Raw genomic sequence first — 23,390 nt, 5'->3', positions numbered from 1 at the left:
TATTCTCGAAAATAATGACACGGTAGCCACTCCTAATACAAATTTAAAAAGATAATGTTATAGTATATAATATGACCGACAACTTGTGCATATGTGGGATTAACATTATTTTATAATTTAATTATTTCGTTAATATAAAATTAATTAGTAGTATGAAGAAAATCGATCGACTATATATGGAGTAGTTATTATTATATTATACATTATACATTATTTTCTCTAATTAGAGTTGTATATGTTAAACATATATATGTGCATAAGAATGAGAACGACTACGAAATGAGTCACTATGTGCATAAGACACTACAAAAAAACGCTAGATTTAGCTACGGAATTAGCTACGGAAATTATTCTGTAGCTATTCTGCGACGGAATTACAACGGATTAGCTACGGAAATAATTTGTTGAATTTAGCAACGGATTTAACGACGAATTTCCGTAGCAATACTTTCGCTACGGATATATTCCGTCATTAAAGTCAAAAAAATTACTAATTTTTGTTAAAAAAATTTAGCTACGGAATAACCGTAGTTAAATCCGTAGCTAAACTAAAATTTAATTCGTAGCTACGGACTCTATCCGTAGCGGGATATTGTGACTTATTAGCTACGGAATGTCCGTAGCAAAATCCGTAGCTAAGACCAAATTTCAAATCTAAAGGTGCAGCCGCGGTTTTTCTTCTTCTCATTTTCCCCTAATTGCAAACCCTAGCGTTTCTCACTCTTCCGGCGCCGTTCATCCCGTCGCTGCGGTTGCTCCGCCGTTTCTCTCAAAGTCGTCGGTAGGTACAGATCACGACATTCACATCACGTTCAGTATCGTCGATCTCTATCTCTCTCACCATCTCATTCTCATTCACAGGTGCCGCCACCGTGCTCGCTCACCGTCGCAGGCGCCGTAAGTTTCTAAGGCTTGCCTCTAAAAAATTTGTATGTTCTATATGGCATAGGTGATCTGTTAATTAGTTGTTCCACATTTCATTTTTTGATTTATTGAGTGTAACTTCGATATTTCCCTTTTGCCGTCTGGGGAGCACTTGGGAGTTTTGGGCACAATGCTGACAAATTGCGCTTCTTTTCTGGTAAACTGACAAATTGCAATCCAGAAATCTCCATTACTTGGACTAAGTTCATTGTGTGATGAAAACAAAAGAATGGCAGAAGAAAAATGGAGGGTACTATTTGGTTTAGGACAGTGTGAACAAAGTAAAAGGCATGAAATAAATGTTGTGGAATATTTGGGATGTGAATTCATGTGAAATATATGAAATCTGTTTGGAATTTTTGTGCAGGGAACTAAAGTGGAAGAAGCCCTCATTGATTAGCAATTACTATTACCAATGAATTGATGCTTGATTTTGGCCATTAATTATTTATTAGTAGTTTCTTTTACTACTAAATATACTGCAACTGTGGAAGCTGGGATTCTTTTTGTTGCGAAATAGTATATTTTTTTAGGTTGTGTGTAAATATGTATTGGTGATCAGTTTTATATATTCATACAGGGGTTAAATGGAATATACTACTAAATATGCTTGTTTTAAGACTTACATGTACATTTCTCCTATATTTAGATGTCATTTTGCGAAGCTATCATCCGTCTATCTAATTTATGACTTTTCCAGCTGAGAGCACCTTTACTGAAGAAGATGTTGCCAATTACTTCAGGTAACATCTCTATTTTTAGTGTTGATTGGTGTTCCTCCCAATTTTAAGTTTGAATTTCTCTAATTGTTCGTTGGTTCTCTTTGCAGTAACTTTGGACCGGTGCAGGATGTGAGGATGCCGTGCCAGCAACAACGAATGTTTGGTTTTGTAACTTTTGTCAGTGCAGACACTGTGAAGTTAATTTTGTCCAAGGGAAACCCCCAATTCTTTTATTTGTTAGAAAATTTTCCTAGTGTTATGCATGGTAACTCAATGCTCTACTAATCTCTTATTAATGTGGGAAAAACTCAACTCTATAACATTTGGGAGTCTGTTTTAGGTTGTCTTAATTTTTTGCTGCTTATTACTTATTTTCTGGTGATTACTCGTGGTGTGCAGCACTCAAGGAGTTAGTCTGCCGGATAGCCCTTTTGCCTCTGCGGTGGCCAGCAGCATTTCAGCAGTTATATAGTTGAAGATACAAGATTATAGAGCTTATAGAGAGGTGCTGGTTTTAGAAGGCAACACCACTATATCGGGAGAGAGTAGTACTTCAGCTATGTCCGACATTGACAAAGAGCAGTATGCCACTCGCCTAGGAGATGTAGAGGAGCAGCTTCAAGAGGAGCGAGAAAGGACATCTCGATTAGAAGAACAGGTTAAAGTTGCAATGGAGATTATCAATCAGTTGCAAGGGCAATCAAGCAGTGCCACTAGCCATCCAGATCCACCACCACATGTTCCATGATTATACATGTGTTTTGATTTTGATATCGACTATCTCTAGGTGCTTGATTTTGAAATACTTGTTAGATATGTGATTTTTAAACTATTTTGGTTTGTGACTACTATTTCTAGGTGTTTGGTTTTGAAATACTTGTTAGACACGTGATTTTTAAACTATCTTGGTTTATGACTATTTTGGTTTATGACTTTGATATTGACTATTTTGGGATAATGAGTGTGTTGGATGTTGAAATAATATTAATTGTTGTTAGTTCTGCTAGAAATCGAGTATATAACAGGTTGTATTAAGGTAAATAAAAATTAAAATAAAAATTACAAAATTTTAGCAACTTAGCTACGGATTAGCTACGGATTTTTCCGTAGCTAAATCCAAATAGCTGGTGAAGAAACTCCTATCGCCGGATTCGGATTAGCTACGGATATTTCCGTAGCCATTTAGCTACGGATTTTTTCGTAGCTAAGTCCGTTGGTGACCGCTAGACGACGATTATGGCGACACACTCCGGCGAGGGATTTTCCGTAGCTAAATCCGTAGCTAACATTAGCGAGGGATCGGATTTCCGTAGCTAAAAATTTAGCGACGAGCGATATACCTACGGACGACATCCGTTCCCGATCCGTAGGTAAAACTGTTTAGCTACGGAATTAGTGTTTTTAGCTACGGAAATTTCCGTAGCTATTTTGCGCGAATTTTGTAGTGAGATATCCTTAAGGGGGAAAAAGAAAAAATCAATTTCACTCCTAACTCATTCAGTCTTCAATTTACAAACACTTTCTATTTTATTTAAAGATGTTAGATGTGTTCTTAAAAACAAAATCAATTGCTTTCACTAAACATATTTTAAATTTTAATAATTTTTGAAATTATAAAGAGATCGAACAAGCCCAATATATATATCAAGCTCTACAAAAATTCTTATTCATATTCTAGAAATATCAATATGTATGAAGCTGCTTTAAAAAAAATGTATCAAGCTCTAGAAAAATGCTTATTCATGTTCTAGAAATGTGTGGATGCCTAATATACTTGATATCCAAATATACTTCAATCAACGTATGATGCAACTGCACGAATTTTATGTGCAAGTAGTTGTTCCTATTCCAATATATTAATTTGTTCGATAATTAAATATATTGTAGCTTTTACGTATTGTCTGTTTGAATGAGCATATACTGATTTTTATCCTAGTATAGTGTTCGTGTCTATCGGATAATTAATATACTTTTTATTGAACTTGGGGTAATATATATTTTCTCGGATTACGAAAATTATACTAGGATTTTCTTTTATATAAATAAAAGAATATTGATAAATATAGGTAATATTTGAAATATTTATAAATTCTAAATAAAAAAATACTATGAAATCAATTCGAACTATTTTTTAATAATTATTTCTTATATCATAAATTTCGTTCTCACTTAATATATACAAATAAACCCAACCATTTAATATATCACTTTTTATCTACTCAATTCAAATGAATTCCTTCCTCCATTTTATACATTACTTAATCATTTATTAAGATCTATTTCCCAGATCGCACTATATTTTTTATGGACAACAAATTGAATTCCTTCACTTAGGTCGGCTCTATATAGGATAATATATAAACCGCTTTTGAAGCTGAATGTATGAATCCATGGAATTCGCGAGGATGTTCGAAAGTAACGCACAGATTAAATTCCTAACAATAACATTAAATTAAATAAATTAAATTGAAAATATCAAATTACACACAATGAATCTAAAACACTTTATTAGCCTTATCGCCACGCCACACCACATGGGAGCACTTTTGCCTTTTCTAGTTTATATTAAGATTACAATAGGTATAAATAAGCAATTCGTCTGTAAGTGGAACCTGTATACTACACAAATATGAAAAATTATCCGCGCGCAAATGAAATTGTTTTTTTGCCCTTTTTAGTTAATAGCATAGAGATATGAGTTTGAACCCCTTTTTTAAAAAAATAAGATATAATCCAGAAAATCTTTAGCATTTCATTAATTTTTTTATTTTTATTTTGTTAGAATCAAACGTTCAATTTTCAATCATTCAACTTAATCAGTGTGTTTATGCCATCTCAATTTGTACGAATATGAAACTCGTTAATATTTATTGGCAAAAAAGAAGAAGAAAACCAAACAATCACATGGCCTCTAAGTCTAACAAATCAACCTAAATATTGAATAGGATCATTTATTAGAGCACCCGCAGTGGGGACCCGATAAGGGGGGACTCGAGTCACCCAGCTATCGGGTCACCCACTGCAGCCGGCAGTGACTTGAGTGTGTCACGATAAATCGGGGCAGCCCCGATGTGTTTTATATATGGCGCGTGTTTTACACGCGCCTATTAAAAAAAATACAAATTCCAAATTTGAAAAAAAAACGACCGTTGGGGAATTAATATATATATATATATATATATATATATATATATATATATATTGCAAAAAACGGTCACCACCATTCCTTCCATTTTTTTTTTCTTTTTCTCTTCTTTATATACTCTTATCTTCTTCTTCTTCTTCTTCTTCTTCTTCTTCTTCTTCTTCACGCATCTTCACACATCTTCTCCGATCTCCTTCCATATTCTTCTATCTTCTCTATCAATTTCTCAAAAAAAAAAAAAATGGATCCATACAATCCCAATTGGTACGACCCAAATTGGGTTCCCGACCTCTCCGGCGGAGGCAATTATCATCCCGATTTGGGGGGTATCAATTTGGAGGAGGAACCTCGTCAAAGCGGCGAGGAAGAGTCACCGCCCGCCCACAGTGCGTCGAAGCCCAAGAAATGAGGGTGACGAAAGGCTATGTCCTTCGAAGAGAAGGCGCCGGCTCCTATGCTGGAGGAAGGAAGGGTCGCTCGACACACCTACACCCTCGAGGAGACGGACCTTATTGTCCGTATTTGGGCAGTGGATACCAACGATGCCGTCCGAGGTGTCGATCAAAAAGGAGAGGCATATTGGGGCCGGATTCTAGAGCGGGTGAACTCTCTCCTCGACATCGTCTTCAAACCCCGCCAAATAAAGGGACACTTCGCCCGAGTGGCTGCGGAGGTGAAGTTGTGGATGTTTGGGTGGAGGTTTGCGCGAAGTGGCCTTCCGGCCATTCTGACGACATGCTCCAACAGAAGGCCCAAGTCATCTTCCAAGGTAGGAGCCCCACTTCTAGCTCCTTCAACTACTGGAATGCATGGAGGACACTCCGAATCAACCGGAGATTCAAGTCCATGTACCTTGAGGGCGACGTCCATTCATCCAAGAGGACGAAGACGTCGGAGACAGGCGACTTCACCACCTCGGCGTCGGGCAAGGAAATCACGTCTTCCCGGCCAATTGGAAACAAGGCGGCGAAGGGGAAGGCGTCGCAAAGCTCGGAGCCTCCACCGCAATACACGGAGAGGTTGGATAGATCGGACGACAAGCTAGAAAAAATGATCGACGAGTACGCCAAGAAGAATGATCTGAAGAGGGAGATCCACGACGATCGGATCTTATTCATGAAGACTTCTGACATGATTCCGGAGTAGCTAGAATGGCACAAGCAACGGGTGACAGAGATCCTAGCTTGGGGCGGTGGAGAGTAGATAGGTTTTAATTATGTAATTTTTAATTATGTTTTTAGGTTTTAATTAAGTAATTTTTAATTATGTCTTTAGGTTTTTTTTTAATGCAATTTTTAGGATTTTTAAAATTAATGAAGTTTAATTTTAAGTAAATTATGTTATTTAAATTTGTGCAATTAAAATTAAATGAAAAATACAAAAATCAAAATTAAAAAGATTTATCAGATCACCCCACTGTAGCATCTTTAATCCAATGTGATTCGGATCCCCCTTGTATCATGTCACTCGCACTGTGATGCTCTTAAGTTATTAGCTTTAACGTTACACCACATGTGAGCATTCTTGTGTCTTTTCCGGTTAATGAAAAAGATGTAGTATGAGTCTATCCAAAAGTTTTAAGTTGTTTCACATCATATATATTAATATATACGTGGTTTCTTTTAAACGATATTTAATTCAATTTGTAGCACATTTAATTAACTTGTTATTAATTTTTGAAAAGTTTTATAGATTATACTGCTAATATTTTAAAAAATACAAATCTAAATGCAAAAATTAAAACTCAGATATTTAATTTAAAAGTAAGTCAGATGGGATAATTTATTTATGACAAAAATCTATGTACATCAGTACATCTAGATTACGTTGCATACACTCTTATGAGATTTCATTAATTTCTCAATAAGAATTGTTCAAATAGAAAAAACTTGATTTATTTAAAAATTTCGATCATAAAAAATGAATTTAATAATTTTACTGTTTTGTTCACATTGTAGCTACTATTTTTTTTTTAAATAAAAGATTCAAAACATAATTATTACTATAATATATACAAAATAGTAAAAGTAGCTAAATTCTTTATTCTATTTAATCAGTTTATAGATTGGCCACAATCTGACCAAATAACACCCACACCACATGGGAGCGTTGTTGAGCTATCCCCACATTATCTGCACTGACAATTTGCATTGTCTTTTTTGCGTGCGTGCGTGTTGTTTGTATAAGTAGTTAAAACACAATTTGAGATTAATCATAATTCTTTCTTTACTTAGATTAATCATAGTGCTATATAAACTATACAATCAACCAGGGGCTTAGCCCACTGGCCACTGGGTCCTCACTTAAGTGAAGTGACCCGGGTTCGATCCCTCTTGGGAACGAATTGGTGATTGGAGATATAAGGTGGAGTTTGGTGAATGGAGAGATAAGGTGGTTCTTGGAGTGGATGGGGAACTAACTACTAACATCTAACATGACTTTGACCGATCAAAAAAAAAAAAATATATAAACTATACAATCTATAATTTTATTGACCTTCTATTATAGTATTACGACGCTGAACATGTAAACAGTTCAATTTCAACTATCACGTCTTACTTTGTCTAATATAAATCATATAATTAACATAAAATACAATTTCAAATTATGACAAACCTAATCCCTTCATATAAAATTCAGTAACTTATCTTGACCACACACGATTGAAGCCTTTAAAATGACACCGGTTGCTAGGTGTACGTCCATATCCCCTCCTCTTTCAACCACAAAAAGAATTAAATAAAAAATACACAAAAACACAACTATTATAAAATTTGAAAAATATTCTCTCCGTCAATGATATTATTTCCACTTTTGATATTTTGGTTCTTCTATAATATCATTTTCATTTTCATTTATAGCAGTAAGATCCACAAACTCCACTCACAATAATACCTACTATTATCAATTATTATCCATCACTTTCTTAAAACTCTTATCGTGCACAAAGTGAAAACGATATTGTGAATGGAGAGAGTGTGAAACAACAAGTAAATCATCAATTACAAATTTAAATAAACATTAATAATAAAATCAGCTGATCTCTTAGGAGGTCGGCTGTACTATAAATACCGGGTCAACCCGCAACTTTTCTGATCCACCTCACCGTCATCATGCCCCATTCGCTATACGTAAATGAAATTTTTATTAACAATAAATGATATTGTTGTTAACACCGAACGATACTTTTATCAATAACAATGATATCATGCATATAAAATATGATATAAAATGTTATTTTTCTTAACAATAATTGATACTATTTTCAAATGCAAATAATACTTCGTCAATGATTCTCCCTCCGTTCCTCAAACATCTTTCTAAGGGACTAAGGGAGGGTGACACGAATTTTAATAAAAGTTAATGTGTATTTAATGAGTTGAAAATGGATCCCATAAAAGGTGAAAATTGTAAGGGTAATTGTTAGTGGAATTATTTTCAAAAGGAGGTTAGGAATATATTTCGGAGACTGACTAAAATAAAAAAGAAAGGAAGATATTTGAGAGAGATGATTTTTCTATAAAAATAAATAATATTTTATATAAAAATAAATGATAAATTACAAATGACACTTTTAATATATGCTAATTACATTCTTATTAACAAAATTTGATACTCTATGTTTTTTAGACCGAAATTTGATACTCTATTGGATGGACTAAAGAAGACGGGGACTGACTCGGACCGCAGTGTACATCAATCCTCCCCGGAGAATTTGCCAAATAAAATTACAAATAAACCAGTTTGAATTAATGTCTTTCTATTAATTTAGATTTGTGAGACCATCTCCGGTAAGTATTACGTAAAATTTGAATTTCGTTCACCAATAAAAAATGAAAAAAAATAATAATAAAAAAATGAATCGGTACTTAAAAAAAAAATGAATCGGGGATAACGAATAAAAAAAAAGAAATGATAAGGAGGGGCAAAATAGTAAAAGCAGAGGCACCGAATAAGAAACAACCAACGGCATATTCGCCCAAAGTTGTGGAAAGAGAGAAAGTGCGTTTCCCAGGTGGAATGGGACAGTTCAATTCCTTGAGAATATTCTCCGCGTATTTTACCAATTACCATAAATACCTGCCTAATTAAATGCGATCCTAATCTCATCTACTCATCGCCTCCAAATCCAACGGCTCAGATTCATCGATAACAACAAAAAAACAAAACAAATTCAATTTCGAATGTGATTTTGCTTTACTAAACCGCAGCCCCAATTGCGTAATATTCCATTGGCATCTTATTTAATTCACATCTTTTTGCAAACCCAATGTGACTCAAATGGGTGCATCGCACGGGGCATCAATCCCACCTATATAAGCCCCTCCCACTCTAAGCCTCAATTTCACCACAAAAATAAGAAAGCATAGAGAAAAAAGAGATCCAAGTCTCAAATTCATTTTCCAGAATGGCCGGAATTACGATAGTGTTCGACTTCGACAAGACGATGGTCGACGTGGACAGCGATAATTGGGTCGTCGACGAGCTCGGCGCCACCGACTTGTTCAACCAGCTCCTCCCCACCATGCCCTGGAATTCCCTTATGGTGACTCATCAACTTCCAATTTCACTCATTTCTGAAATATTTTATATATACTGCATTATGTATTTTGGAAAGTTTATTAATTTTGAGATTCCCTTTTTTGTTAAAAAAAATTTGCAGGATGAAATGATGAGTGAGCTGCATGCACAAGGGAAAACCATTGAAGATATCAAGGATGTTTTGAGAAGGATTCCTATACATCCCAAAATTGTGCCTACAATCAAAACAGCACATGCTTTAGGGTAATTATTTATTTATTTTAATTTTAAGATACTCGCAGCTGCCATTCATGAGCGTTTCGTCTAGTTTTTTTTTTTGCCTAATATGTAGCATTAATTTTGTTTTATTTTCAGATGTGATTTGAGGATAGTGAGTGATGCAAACCTATTTTTCATCGAAACGATTGTTGATCATCTTGGAATAAAGGATTGCTTCTCAGAAATCAACACGAATCCGAGCTATGTCGACGAAGAAGGGAGGCTCAGAATCTCTCCTTTTGTTGATTTTCAGACAGCCCCTCATGGCTGCAGCCTCTGCCCTCCAAACATGTGCAAGGTATATGAATTTTTATTACTACTATTTAAAAAAAAAAAAAAAAAAACAGATTCTTGAGAAATTCTTCATTTCGAATAAAATTGAAGAAAGTGGAGAGTTGTTTTCTTTTAATCAGCAGAATTTGTGATTTTGTGTCTGGAATATGCTGGATGGTACTTGTTTAAGAGAATCTCTTTTTTAAGAATTGTTTCAGAGAATCTTGTTCCACAAGGATTCTGTTAAATATTTTCTAATTTTTGAAAAGATAGCGACCCCACAAAATCTTGTCATTAATTTATAGTAACTTTTTCACAAGGCATAATGATAAAAGAATTTGAGATAATGACATAAGTCAGTATAATGTGAATAGTGTGAGCTAATTAGTTTGCATTGTTTTATTTGATGAAGGGCATGATCATAGACAGAATTCAAGCCACTTTAGCCAAGGAAGGGAAGCAGAGGATCATATACCTCGGCGATGGGGCCGGAGATTTTTGCCCGAGTTTGAAGCTGAGAGATGGAGATTTCATGATGCCGAGGAAGAACTTCCCGGTTTGGGGCTTAATATGCGAAAATCGCGCACTTTTGAGAGCTGAAATACACGAATGGATCGATGGAGAAGACATGGAGAAGATTGTGATGAAGCTCATAGAGAAGATCAAGATTCAAGATTCAGTTCAATTGTTATCAGTTGATTTCAAGATTGAGACAATGCCTATAGCCTTGCCCCAACCAGTCAAAGTTCACCAGTAGGATTCAAAAAATTATACTACTATAATTTGGGCTGAATTAAAAAGAAAATGTGGAAAGTTTTCAGCCCTTGATTTAGTTTGTTGCTTTCTTCTTTTGATTGTGAAGCGTAACGGATAGTTAGATTTTGATTGGTGTGTTTTGTGAAGAAAAAGGAGCATATTCTTTTGCTCCTCGTATGATACGACTCTAATTTGTGTGATGCTGAGACTTCAAAGTTGATGTAAACTTTTGGAAGTTGTTACATATGTATTTTTATTGGGTGAACTGACTAGTCCTTATAAAAGGTGAAAATTCATGAACCAATTAGCTTCTGTGAAAAAGAAAAAAAAAATCAAATAATTTAGTTTATTCACGTTGGTTCAAGTGGAAGATAATCTATTAGTTAAAGGCTTTAAAGTTGGGCTGTTGTTTGTATAGGATGGCCCACTTCTATGGTTGGTCCTGGAAACAAACCAAATAATTTTATTTAATATGTGATTCTATATTTCTATTTATAGCGCCTTCTTTCAATGTAGCTTCACATTTATAATTGAAAAATTATGTCCACTTGTTTGCGCAAGAATCAACTACTACATCTGATTCTCAAGTACCATACTCATCCACTCATCCTCTTTATAGAAGACGAAATTTTTACTAATCTTCGCCAAATTAGATAATCACTTAAAAAAAAGAAACCAATCATATAAATTCATTTTGCAATCACAAAAGGAAAAGCTGAAAAAGAAATCACTAAATCACAAATACAAACTCAAAGTTCCCATACTAACAATTCATCTAATTTCCAACCAGCAGTTCAATGATCATGGATATGCCGCAATCCAACCTCTTATAATTCAATAACCTCTTGCATAATGTCTCAACTTTATCGTTTGGATTAAGTCTCTTCAACTTTTTTATTTTTAACAATTGAATCTATAAATATATATAATTTTGAATCCAATAATATACTCCATAAGAAGTTTCCGTTTCACAACCCAACTATACCTCAATTTTGTAGTGGAAAAAATAACCACAAAAATAGTTACACAGGAGACAATCGTTTTAGGAAATCTAGGAAACAACACTAGGAAGTTGGAAGGAAGAAGAAGACATAAATTTCAAATTTGCATTAGTGAAAGAGACGAAGATGGGGATTATATTGGGATATGGATCTCCAAGGTGAATCTTGGTCGTCTCCATATCTTTTTACTAGCTCTGATGAAGACCAAATGTTCAAGATCTGCAAAGACAAGGAGGCCTTACGCAGGAGGCGATGCGGAAGCTTCTTCAAAACCATACATGAATAGATAGTTAACTCTGTGAGACATGGCATGAGGGAGACCACTGCAGATTCTTCTTCTTCCGCAGTTAAGTCCTCCCACTCTTCCCATTTGGGGCATGAGCCAAATTCTAGAATCTTGAGCTTGGGAAATGCAGCAACCACATGATTAGACGTGGACGAAGAAGATGAAGAATCTATTCCCATAAACTCCCGTCCCACCACCTTCAATTCCTTCAGTCCCCGCATATACAGAACTTCCAAGAAAGGTAGTTTCCCCAAAGCCGGCAATGAACACACCTCACTGAATTTAGAGAGTATAATCTGTTTTATTAAGTTGAGGGGCGATGACATCCATTGCGGAAGTCTGGACCCTTTATATCCCCTGATTTCAAGTTGTTGCAGCTTCTCAATATTGGGCTCCAAAGCTTCTATTACGTCCATCCACATTGATGATGCCTGTTCTCTTTCATTCATCTCATCCTCGAACGTTATACTCAGATTTCGAATGTGTATCTTGTTCCTTAGCCGTGCTTCTCGAGCATCCTCAACCAACTCCTCCGGATCACTACTACGTTTCAAGTGGATTTTCAATTTTAGATCTCCAGTAAGACGGTTTAATCTTTTCAACAATCCCAACTTGTTGTAACCAATTCCCACTCTGAACAACCCCAATTCTAATGTGCGGAGACCACTTAACTCACCTACTCCTTGAGGCAAACCATGGTTGCTTGCAAGAGTGCTCTCAATAAGAAGGTGTTGGAGGTTTTGGAGTCTATGGATCCCTTGGGGAAGTCCATTGAGATCTCTGCAGCCGACAATATTCAAGATTTGCAATTCAAACAGACTACACATGCTCTCTGGTAACTCCTTTAACAATTTATTCACACTTAAGTCAAGGTGTCTCAACTTAATCAAATTCCCAATATCTGCAGGAATCGCTTCTAAAGAGCAGTTTGCTAACAAGAGAGTTTGCAATTCAAGCAGACTACACATGCTCTCTGGTAACTCCTTCAATCCCTCATTTCTACTTAAGTCAAGGTGTCTCAACTTAACCAAATTCCCAATTTCTCCCCAAATCTCTTCTAGGGAGCACTCTGCTAACAAAAGAGTTTGCAAGAAGTAAAGCCTACAAATGATTTTGAGGTCTTCCTGGAACAAAGGAGTACCTCTTAAATCCAACCATCTCAAGTGAATCAACTTTTCCATTCCTTGTGGAGGACCATCCTGTAGTCCCCTATTAAATCTTAACACCCTAACACTTTTCAGGCAATCACAAACAAGGGGAGGAATTTTCTTGTCCCAATGTATACTTCGATAAACTTGGACCTCAGAAACCAATAAAGGATTACAAACTAATTGGCAACTTCTCTTTCTCATTTCACCTCTGTCATTATTCTTCCTAACAAATTTAGCAAAATCATGTACTATATCATGCACTTTACACCATTCTACTCCTATTTGTTCTCCCGATTCACTTTCCTCAAAGTCTTGAAACAAAGAACGCATTGTTAAATTGTTGAAGTACTCTCTCCCTTTAAGTTCCACTCCATCAATATCTCCAATCATAGAGCCTAAATACCCTAATGCCATCCACTCTTCTATCAGAATCTCAATATTGATTCGGCAATCTTTAGGATAAACAGCACAATATGAAAAACAATGCTTAAGAGCTGGTGACAATTCATTGTAGCTTAAAACCAAATGAGGAAAAAGCTCTACTTCCGCCTTCTCCAATTGCCATATTTCACTCTTCCATACATTTTCCCACTCTTCCCAACTATTCTTGAATTGCAAAAGACTTCCCAAAACATTTGCAGCAAGAGGCAATCCCTTGCACTTGCTAGCTATTTTATTCCCAACATTCTCAAACTCTCTACATTCCTCCTCACTCCTTCCTGAAAGGGATATGGGACGCATTAATGACCAACACTCTTCATCACTCAGCTGTTGTGGCCGGTAGATGTCTTCATCTAAGCTGCCCATCATTTTAGCTACCCTTTCATTTCTTGTTGTCACCAAAATTTTACTAGTTGGTGCGCCATATTGCAGATTGATTTTCAAGGGTTCCCATTTGTTGTAGTCTTCTGTCCAAACATCATCAAGGACAAGAAGAAACTTCTTTCCTGAAATACAATCTCTTAGTTTTTCTAGTACCAATTCCAATTGGTTGGTATTTGGAGGAATGGTTTCTATTCGCGCACACTCAACAATTCCTCTCGCAATCGCAGCCACATCAAAGGGATCAGAAACACATATCCAAATTGTTAATTCAAAACAATCCTTTACTTGAGTATTATTATAAACAAGCTGAGCAAGAGTTGTCTTCCCAATTCCCCCCATCCCAACTATACTCACAATTTGGGTATCAGCATCAAGCCTGATAAGCTTCCTCACAATATCATTCTTATTCCTCTCAATGTCTACCCCGTGAACTTTTTGTAGTTCAATCGAAGATGTTGATTGATCTCGCCCAGATTTAGGCACAGGAACAGTTGTTGGCAGCAACATGACAAAACTAAAATCATCTTTCTCCTTCAAAATCTGATCAAGTATAGCTTTCACACCTTTTATTTTCCTTGCAGTATCATGACGAACAACAACTTTGTTGAAACATAAACATGAAGATGGGATGAAAGAGCAGCATACCTTTTGCTTAGCCATCTTATGTTTGAGAAGAGCGTAGTTCCATTCATCCAAAAGGTCATCCATTTCATAAGCAGTATCTTTGAGCCTTTTCAACCAATTTTTGACGCTTTGATCCGTCACTCCTCTCTTTTCTGCATCATCCAACACATTTTTTATCGTCTCGAGCTTGTCGGAAAGATCTAGAAGCTCCTTCTCGACGCCTCTCACCAAATTGACCTCGTAGCGAATCTGATCTTCAATGATAGCTGCAACTCTCTCCACTACAACTGAAATTATAGCATCCGCCATTGTCACAGTTACCTCACTATGTATGTTTTTTTTCGTTGTTTTCTTCTCTTGATTGATGGTGGGAACGATCAAAATATTGTCTCGGTCTAAATAATTCACAATTTAAAAATTATTGATTCCATGTGCCCACTTACGCAAAGTCAACCTAAAGTGAATAGATGCAGTGAAAAAGGACTGTTAATTTGGCAGCTACTCAGAAATTTCAAGGATAGTGCCAACTGCAACTCATCAACATAAATTGATTGCAACAACATCATAGTTACCATTTGAGATTCTTGCCCTCTCGTTAATTTATGGTTTAATAATAAGAGATTTTTATTTTATGATTTTTGCATTCATATATTTATTTCCTTTAGAATATTTTTTTTTTTTTTATATTTTCAATAGATTTCGTCAATTGAAAATCTAGATAGAACAATACACATTCATTTTTCATTAGATTTCACTACAGAATGACATAGAATTTGTACAATTTATTTTAAAAAATAGTTGAATTTAAGTTAAGAGGTATTATTATATAGATTTGAAACGAAAATGACAAATTATAAAATAGTATTTATTTTGTTTATATAGGGCCATTTATGTAGGTGGTGGATCAATTGTCCCACGAACAGCAACATTAATGCCCAAGACCTGAGGTGTCTTGAATTCGAGTCCTCTCACTAATTTGAATTATTCATGTTGGTTCATTGAAGATAGACGTCTCGTAAGATATTTGGGCTTATTAATAAAAAGGCTTTAAAGTTGGTTTGCTATATAGATTGGGCTTTTATGATGGCCCACTTCTATTGTTGGTTTCCCACATTTTCGTTAGGGGTGTAAACAAATCAAGCCGCTCGCGAACTATTCGGAGCTCGGCTCGAAAAAAGCTCGTTCAAGTTCGTTTAGAGAAGCTCGATAAATAAACAAACCAAATTTGAGCTTAGTAGTATTCGACTCGTTAGCTCGTGAACATGTTCGTCAAGTGATTCAACTTGAAAAATATAAATTATTAGTAGATACAATTTATATTTATCCATTAAAATTAATAATAATTGTATTAAATCTCTAATTAATTTTATTTTTCATAAGAAAATAATTAATATATTTATTATTTTAAATAAAATAATTTATTTTTAAATAAAATAATCAATATTTTGAATATAAATATAAATTTAGAAAGTTCATATAGGCTCGATTAAGCTCGTGAGCCTTAAAGTATTCGGTAAGTAAAGTTCGGGATTCGATTCGATACTAAACAAACCAGAAGAGACTTAAATTATTTGATAAAAGCTTGTTTGAATTAAATATATGGTCGGCTTCTACTCATATATACGAATTAGAAAACTTAAACCCAGAAGACCACAAAATGATCACTCAACTCAAGATCAGTGCTCGTTAAAACATTCTAAGGCAAAAATCTAAAAGAAAAAGAGTATCTATCTAGTAAACAATATTGATTAAGGAAGAAAAAATACATGTCGTCCACAATCCAAAATAGCATTTGGAAATTTGCAGGGGACAATATTTTTTAGAAAACAACATTTTGAAGGAAGAAAAATTTACATCAATCAGTTTCAGAGGAGAGATGAAGTTGGAGTTTCGGATTATATTGGGAAATGGATCTCCAAGCTGAACCTTCCTTGTCGTCTCCATATCTTTTTTCTAGCTCTGATGAATACCTAATATTCAACATCTGCAAAGACGACGCCTTACGCAGAAGGCGATGCGGAAGTTTCTTCAAACCCTCACACCAATTGAGATACAACCGTGTGAGACATGGCATCATGCAAACATCCGCAAATTCTTCTTCTTCTTCTTCCGCGGTTATGTCATCCCACTCTTCCCATTTGTGGCAATACCAAAATGATAGTTTCTTGAGTTTCGGAAATGCAGCAACAACCTCATCATTAGACGTTGACGAAGAAGAAGAAGATGAAGATTCTATTCCCAAAAACTCCCTTCCCACCACCTTCAATTCATCCATTCCGTTCACAGAGAGAACTTCCAAGAAAGGTAGTTTTCCAATAGCCGGCAATGAACACACCTCACTGAAACCATAGAGATTGATCTCTTTTATTAAGTTGAGGGGCGATGACATCCAATGTGGAAGTCTCGAGCCCCCATATCCACTTATTTCAAGATAATACAACTTGTGATAGGGCTCCAAAGCTTCTATTACGTCCATCCACAGTGATGATGATGACCGCTCTCTTTCGTCCATCTCATCTTCGAATGTTATAAAGAGTCTTCGAATGTGTATCTTGTTCCTTAATTCTGCTTCTCGAGCATCCTCAACCAACTCCTCCACATCACTACTACGCCTCAACTGGATTACCAATGTTAGATCTCTAGTAAGATGGTTTAATTTTTTCAACAATCCCAACTTGTTGCAATCACTTCCTACTTTGAAAGAAGTCAATTTCAATGTGCGGAGACCGCTTAACTCACCTACTCCTTGAGGCAAACGACGGCTTGCAAGAGTGCCGTCAATAAGAAGGCGTTGAAGGTTTTGGAGCTTATGGATCCCTTGGGGAAGTATACTGAGATGACTGCAGTCTGTAATGTCTAAGGTTTGCAATTCAACCAAATTACACATGCTCTCTGGTAACTCCTTTAACAATTCATTCGCACTCAAGTGAAGGTTTCTCAAGTGAACCAAATTCCCAATTTCTCCCCCAATCTCTTCTACGGAGCAAAATGCTAAGGAAAGAGTTTGCAATTCAACCAAACTATATACGCTCTCTGGTATCTCCTTCAACTTATAATTTGCACTTAAGTCAAGGTGTCTCAACTTAACCAAATTCTCAATTTCTCTTGAAATCTCTTCTAGGGAGCACTCTGCTAAAGAAAGAGTTTGCAAGAAGTAAAGCCTACAAATCATTTTCAAATCTTCCTCAGACAAAGTAGTACCACTTAAATCCAACCATCTCAAGTGAATCAACTTTTCCATTCCCCGTGGCGGAGGACCATCTAGTCCCTTGTTAAATCTTAACACCCTAAGACTTTTCAGACAATCACAAAGTAGGGGAGGGGTTCCTTTGTCCCAATATATGCTTCGATATACTTGGACGTCAGAAACCAATGAAGGATCACAAACTAATTGGCAACTCCTCTTTCTCATTTCACCTCTCTCATTATTCTTCCTAAGAAATTGAGCAAAATCATGTACTATATCATGCATTTTACACCATTCTATCTGCTCCCCCAACTCATCACTTTTATGAAAGTCTTGAAACAAACATCGCATTGCTAAATTGTTGAAGTGCTCTCGCCCTTTAAGTTTAACTCCACCATTTTCCGTAACATTGCCCAAATAACCTAGCGCCAGCCACTCTTGTATTAGACATTCAACAGAAATTTGGTAATCCTTAGGATAGATGGCACAATATGAAAAACAACGCTTAAGAGATGGGGACAATTCATTGTAGCTTAAAAGCAAATGAGGAAAAAGCTCCAATTCTGCCTTCTCCAATTGCCATATTTCACTCTCCAATATATTCTCCCACTCTTCCAAACTATTCTTGAATTGCAAAAGACTTCCCAAAACATTAGCAGCCAGAGGCAATCCCTTGCACTTGCTAGCTATTTTCTTCCCAACTTCCTCAAACTCCCCACATTCCTCCTCACTCCTTCCTGAAAGGGATATGCGACGCATCAATGACCAACACTCTTCATCACTCAGCTGTTGTGGGTGGTAGATGTCTTCATCTAAGGTGCCCATCATCTTAGCTACCCTTTCATTTCTTGTTGTGACCAAAATTTTACTAGTTGGGGCACCATATTGCAGATTGATTTTCAAAGGTTGCCATTTATTGTATTCTTCTGTCCAGACATCATCAAGGACAAGAAGGAACTTTTTTCCTGAAACAGAATCTCTTAGTTTTTGTAATACCAAGTCCAATTGATCGGTATTTGGAGGAATGGTTTCTATTCCCACACTATCAACAATCCCTCTGGCAATCGCAACCATATCAAAGGGTTCAGAAACACATATCCAAATTTTTAATTCGAAACAATCCTCTATTTGAGTGTCATTATAAACAAGCTGAGCAAGAGTTGTTTTTCCAATTCCACCCATCCCAACTACACACACAAGTTGGGCATCACCATCAAGCTTCATCAGCTGCCTCACAATGTTATCCCTATCTTCATCCCGACCATAAACTTTGTCGAATTCAATCGAAGATGTCGATTGATCTCGCCAAGATTTAGGCACAGGAACAATTGCGGGCAGAGAGATGACAAAATTAAAATCATCTTTCTCCTTTAAAATCTGATCAAGTGTAGCTTTCACAATTTGTATTTTTATGGCAGTATCATGACGAACACCAACTTTGTTGGAACAAAACCATGAAGATGGAATGAAGGAGCAGTTTACCTTTTGCTTAGGCATCTTATGTTTGAGAAGAGCGTAGTTCCATTCATCCAAAATGTCGTCCATCTCATAGGCCGTATCTTCGAGCTTCTTCAACCAATTTTTGACGCTTTGATCCTTGACTCCTCTGTTTTCTGCATCATCCAACACATCTCTGATGGTATGGAGCTTGTCGGAAAGATGGAGAAGCTGTTTCTTGACGCCTCTCACCAAATTCACGCGATCTTCAATGAAAGCTGCAACTCTCTCCGCCACGACTGAAATAACAGCATACGCCATTGTCACTGCTGCTTGCACTTTTCTCACTCTCTATGTTTATATTTTCTTCTCTTGATTTGTGCGTGCTCGACATTCTTACAAGTCAAGTCAAGATGATGTTCACTCCTAATTGAATATGAAACGCCGGCGTTTCAGTCCGCTTGCAATCCAAAAGCATATTTTGAAAGTGGTAGTAATAGTCAATATCATAAAGTGTATAGTTTAATATCCCCATCCATATGAGATTTGTAGTTTTTTGAGATAAAAATACTTAGATACCCTATGAGAAATCAAAAAGTGGACGATGTAGATATTTCATTTGTTTATGAATTTTAAAATAAATGAAAAGCTGATTATACACTAATTATATGTACAAAACTCAAGGCTCAAGCACCGCTAAAACCCATTTATAAAAGGGATTTAAGTTTTTTAATACCACAATTTAAAAGTAAAACTCATTCTTCTGTATACCAAAAAAAATTAAAAAACTAAAATACCCTCAACTTATATCATCTATCTATTATACTAAGAGGGCGTTTACTTTTTATAATTAATAAAACTTTTTATGATTAATAAAATGGAGGATTGAGTATTTTTATCCTCAAGAGTAGGATTATTTCAATCCCACCTTTTTTATGGGATAAAAATCAAGCATAACAAGTATAAATGATAAAAATAATCAAGGGCCTTAGGATATCCCAAAGTTTCAATCCAACAAAGTAAACAAATAATTAACCTTACTATTTTTATCTATCAAAGCTAATCCTTCAAAATAAACACCCCCTAAAGGAAAGTCGCCTGTCAAGATTTTCCCGCCAAAATATTTTAGAGCAGAATTATATATTTATAATTAATTAAAATTTTCTCCCTATCTAAAAAAATAAAAATTTCTCCTTGAAATCGATGGCTAAACTTTTCATATGTCCAATGTTTCATATGCCCAATTAGGGATGTTAATCCAGCCCGAAACCCGTGGGCCGACCCGAATAACCCGACAAAAGTAGAGGGTTGGGGCTGGAAAATTGCAACCCAATAACAAATCGGGCTTATCGGGCTAGCCCGTTCGGGCTGGCGGGTTGAAGCGGGCCAGCCCGTCGGGTTGATGATTTTAAAAAAAAAAAACGAAATTAAAAATATTAAAATTTTAGGGTTTGTTTCAATTTCAAAGTTAGAAAATAGAAACTGCTCTGCCGCACCACCTCCACTCTTCTCTTCGTCTCTTCCATTCCTTCAGCCACTGCTCTGCCGCACCACTTCCAGCCACGTCGCCGCGCCGCCGCGCAGCGCCTCCCCCTCCGGCGCATCCATTCCAATCTGTCTCCCACCGGAGAAGCACGCCGCTTCCAACCTGAGCCAGCCCAGCGCCATCGCGCCTCCACTCCTCTGCCACCGCCGCGCCTCTTCCCACCTGCGCTGAGCGGCCATCGCCGGCTCGTCGCCGTCTGCTGCTTCTAGTCTGCGGCAACTGCTGCTCACTCCCTCAACTCCGGTAAGTAATTTCTGTTCTTAGTCTAGGTAGAAGTAGAACCGTAGATACAAGCACATCATCATAGTTCTTTTCACGAGAAAAAGTCCAGTCCAGACCTCTATTTTCCCCGCATTTTCATTTTCTTTGTTAATAATCGGATTTTGGAACACTCCAATTTACCTCAAGATTTGATAAATTTGATCATCAATTATTCAATGTATATCTCTCGTTTTGGATCTCTGCACGATGGAATTCCGTACAAATGGGACTCTTTTGCTGTTAATTCAATTTGAAGATGGTGTGTGTATTGAAATTATCTAGTGCAATATTCACGGGCTTCCAAAATTTGTGACTTATTTGTATCTGAATGTCTAATTTGAGGCCTCGTTCATTGTTATCAGAAAATAAGTATATTGTTGGTTCGTATCTTATTGCGTGATTTGCCAGTACTATGAATCTGAAATTTAGGTTGTCATCTTGTTGATAATATCAGTTTTCATGTTGTAGGTGTTAAAGATGGAGGACTCATCTCCAAGTGTTGATATGGAGAGTGGTGAAGAAGATGTCAAAATTGTTGACGATGCCAAGCTTAAGAAGAGACAAAAAACTTCTAAAGTTTGGAAAAACTTTTCAGAGGACAAACCCGACAAAGATGGAAAGAACATAAAGTGCAACCATTGTGGTCAAAGATGGAAATATGAAGGTACGAAACAAGGAACTTCAACTTTTAGTCGTCATATGTTGGTGTGTAAGAAAAAACCAACTTTTGGAGATGTGGGTGCTATGTTAAAGGCTAATAGTAAAGTAATTGATCCTAAAGTATGTCGTGATTGGATGACTAAGATATCAGTTGCACATGATCTTCCATTGAATTGGGTCGAGTATAAATATATGAGAGGTTTTATGCAGTATTTGAACTCAAATATAAAATTCATCTGTAGAAATACTCTTGCCTCAGATGTGATGGGTGTATATGAATCTGAAAAGAAGAAATTGAAGAATCGATTGAATGATATTGCTGGGATGTTGTGTTTGACTTCTGATTGTTGGACTTCTTGTACTAATTTGGGTTACATTTGTGTGACTGCACATTATGTGGATGAGAAATGGAAATTAAATAGCAAAATACTTGCATTTTGTTCTATGCCTCCTCCACATTCTGGACCCGAATTAGCTCAAAAGATTTATGATATTTTGGTGGATTGGAAAATAGATAGAAAAGTCTTTTCTTTGACTTTGGATAATGCTTCTGCCAATACTGCCATGGTGAAAATCTTGAAAACAAGACTTGATTTGCAAAATGCATTGTTGTGCAAGGGTGATTATTTCCATGTGAGATGTTGTGCACATATCTTGAATATTATAGTTCAAGAAGGGTTGAAGGTTGCTAGTGATGCTTTGGATAAAATTAGAGCAAGTGTCAAATATGTAAAAGCATCAGAAGCGAGAATGATTAAGTTTAAGGAATGTGCTAGGAAAACTGGTATTGAGCTCACTTCTTCACTTTGCTTGGATGTGGCTACACGTTGGAATTCCACATATTTGATGCTTGATAGTGGAATTAAATATCGCAAAGTTTTGTGCATGCTTGCATTTGATGATTTGGCATATAAGCATTGTCCGACAGAAGAAGAATGGGATAGAGGAGAAATAATATGTGAATTCTTGAATCCATTTTACACCATTACTACTTTGATTTCTGGTACATCTTATCCTACTTCCAATTTGTATTTTATGGAAGTTTGGAAGATTGCACGTTTGTTGGAGGTAAATGTTAGAAGTAAAGATGAAGTGGTGAAGTCTATGTCCCTTGCTATGCAATCAAGGTTTGAGAAATATTGGGAGGAGTATAGTGATATTCTATCAATGGGGGCAGTGTTTGATCCAAGAATGAAGTTGAAGCTTTTGGAGTATTGTTATTCAAAAATTGATCCTATTTCTAGTAGTGATAAAATCAACATATTGAAGATGAAGTTGCATGTTCTATATGATGAGTATAAGAGAAAGGGTGTTGGTGTATCTTTGTTCAAAGTTCCTCAATCTAGTTCTAGTTCTAGTTCTCAAGTTAGAGAACTTGAATTTAGAGAAAAAGGAGGAGGAGTAAGAAGGCAAGAATTGGGAAGATGATTGAATTTGAACGACAAAGAACTTGAGGTAAGTTTTATTTATTTATTTATTTTCAAATATTTGAATGTATTCATATTTCAAATTATACTAATTTATTCATGTACAATTATTTTTGTTGTAGGAATACAAAAGTTACAAAGGTGGAACTTCCGATTCAAAATCACTTTTGGATATTTATTTGGAGGAAGCCCCAATGGATGAGAAGGTTGAAATTGATTTGCTTATGTATTGGAAAGATAATGCTTCCCGCTTTGGAGAACTTGCTAGGATGGCATGTGATGTGCTTAGCATTCTCATAACGACGGTGGCATCCGAATCTTCCTTTAGCATCGGAGCACATGTTTTGAACAAGTACAGGAATAGG

At 36.1% G+C, this 23,390-nt stretch overlaps 2 protein-coding genes and 1 long non-coding RNA gene across 3 annotated transcripts; 2 read left to right on the top strand and 1 right to left on the bottom strand.

Annotated features, from left to right (window-relative positions):
- The first annotated feature begins 307 nt into the window (after positions 1 to 307).
- LOC130991812 (uncharacterized) lies at positions 308 to 2,578 on the top strand. The gene is made up of 4 exons (XR_009091186.1): positions 308 to 781; positions 862 to 897; positions 1,625 to 1,667; positions 1,754 to 2,578. It is a non-coding gene; the product is annotated as an uncharacterized LOC130991812 (long non-coding RNA).
- A 6,404-nt stretch (positions 2,579 to 8,982) lies between these two features.
- Positions 8,983 to 10,820, top strand: LOC130991802 (inorganic pyrophosphatase 1-like). Its single transcript, XM_057916210.1, has 4 exons — positions 8,983 to 9,337; positions 9,455 to 9,576; positions 9,688 to 9,889; positions 10,277 to 10,820. Exons 1-4 carry the CDS (start codon positions 9,200 to 9,202, stop codon positions 10,619 to 10,621), a joined length of 807 nt encoding a protein of 268 aa, XP_057772193.1. The 5' UTR covers positions 8,983 to 9,199; the 3' UTR covers positions 10,622 to 10,820.
- A 909-nt stretch (positions 10,821 to 11,729) lies between these two features.
- LOC131009694 (uncharacterized) lies at positions 11,730 to 19,526 on the bottom strand. Its single transcript, XM_057937108.1, has 2 exons — positions 16,366 to 19,526; positions 11,730 to 14,906 (listed from the first exon to the last, which is right to left on the bottom strand). The coding sequence occupies exons 1-2, from the start codon at positions 19,450 to 19,452 to the stop codon at positions 11,730 to 11,732; spliced, it is 6,264 nt and encodes a 2,087-aa protein (XP_057793091.1). The 5' UTR covers positions 19,453 to 19,526.
- Positions 19,527 to 23,390: the final 3,864 nt, after the last annotated feature.

Source organism: Salvia miltiorrhiza, chromosome 1 (assembly GCF_028751815.1).
Source record: "Salvia miltiorrhiza cultivar Shanhuang (shh) chromosome 1, IMPLAD_Smil_shh, whole genome shotgun sequence".
In the NCBI taxonomy this organism is placed as follows: domain Eukaryota; kingdom Viridiplantae; phylum Streptophyta; class Magnoliopsida; order Lamiales; family Lamiaceae; genus Salvia; species Salvia miltiorrhiza.
The sequence above is the reverse complement of the archived record's forward strand: the minus strand, read 5'-3'. Positions and strand labels throughout refer to the sequence as shown.

Coding starts and splice junctions, on each gene's coding strand:
- LOC130991802 (XM_057916210.1), top strand. CDS start 9,200: ATGGCCGGAATTACGATAGTGTTCGACTTCGACAAGACGATGGTCGAC. Junction 9,577..9,687: donor AAAACAGCACATGCTTTAGG/GTAATTATTTAT, acceptor TTTTATTTTCAG/ATGTGATTTGAGGATAGTGA. Junction 9,890..10,276: donor GCCCTCCAAACATGTGCAAG/GTATATGAATTT, acceptor TATTTGATGAAG/GGCATGATCATAGACAGAAT.
- LOC131009694 (XM_057937108.1), bottom strand. CDS start 19,452: ATGGCGTATGCTGTTATTTCAGTCGTGGCGGAGAGAGTTGCAGCTTTC. Junction 14,907..16,365: donor ATCTCTCCTCTGAAACTGAT/TGATGTAAATTT, acceptor ATTGTGAATTAT/TTAGACCGAGACAATATTTT.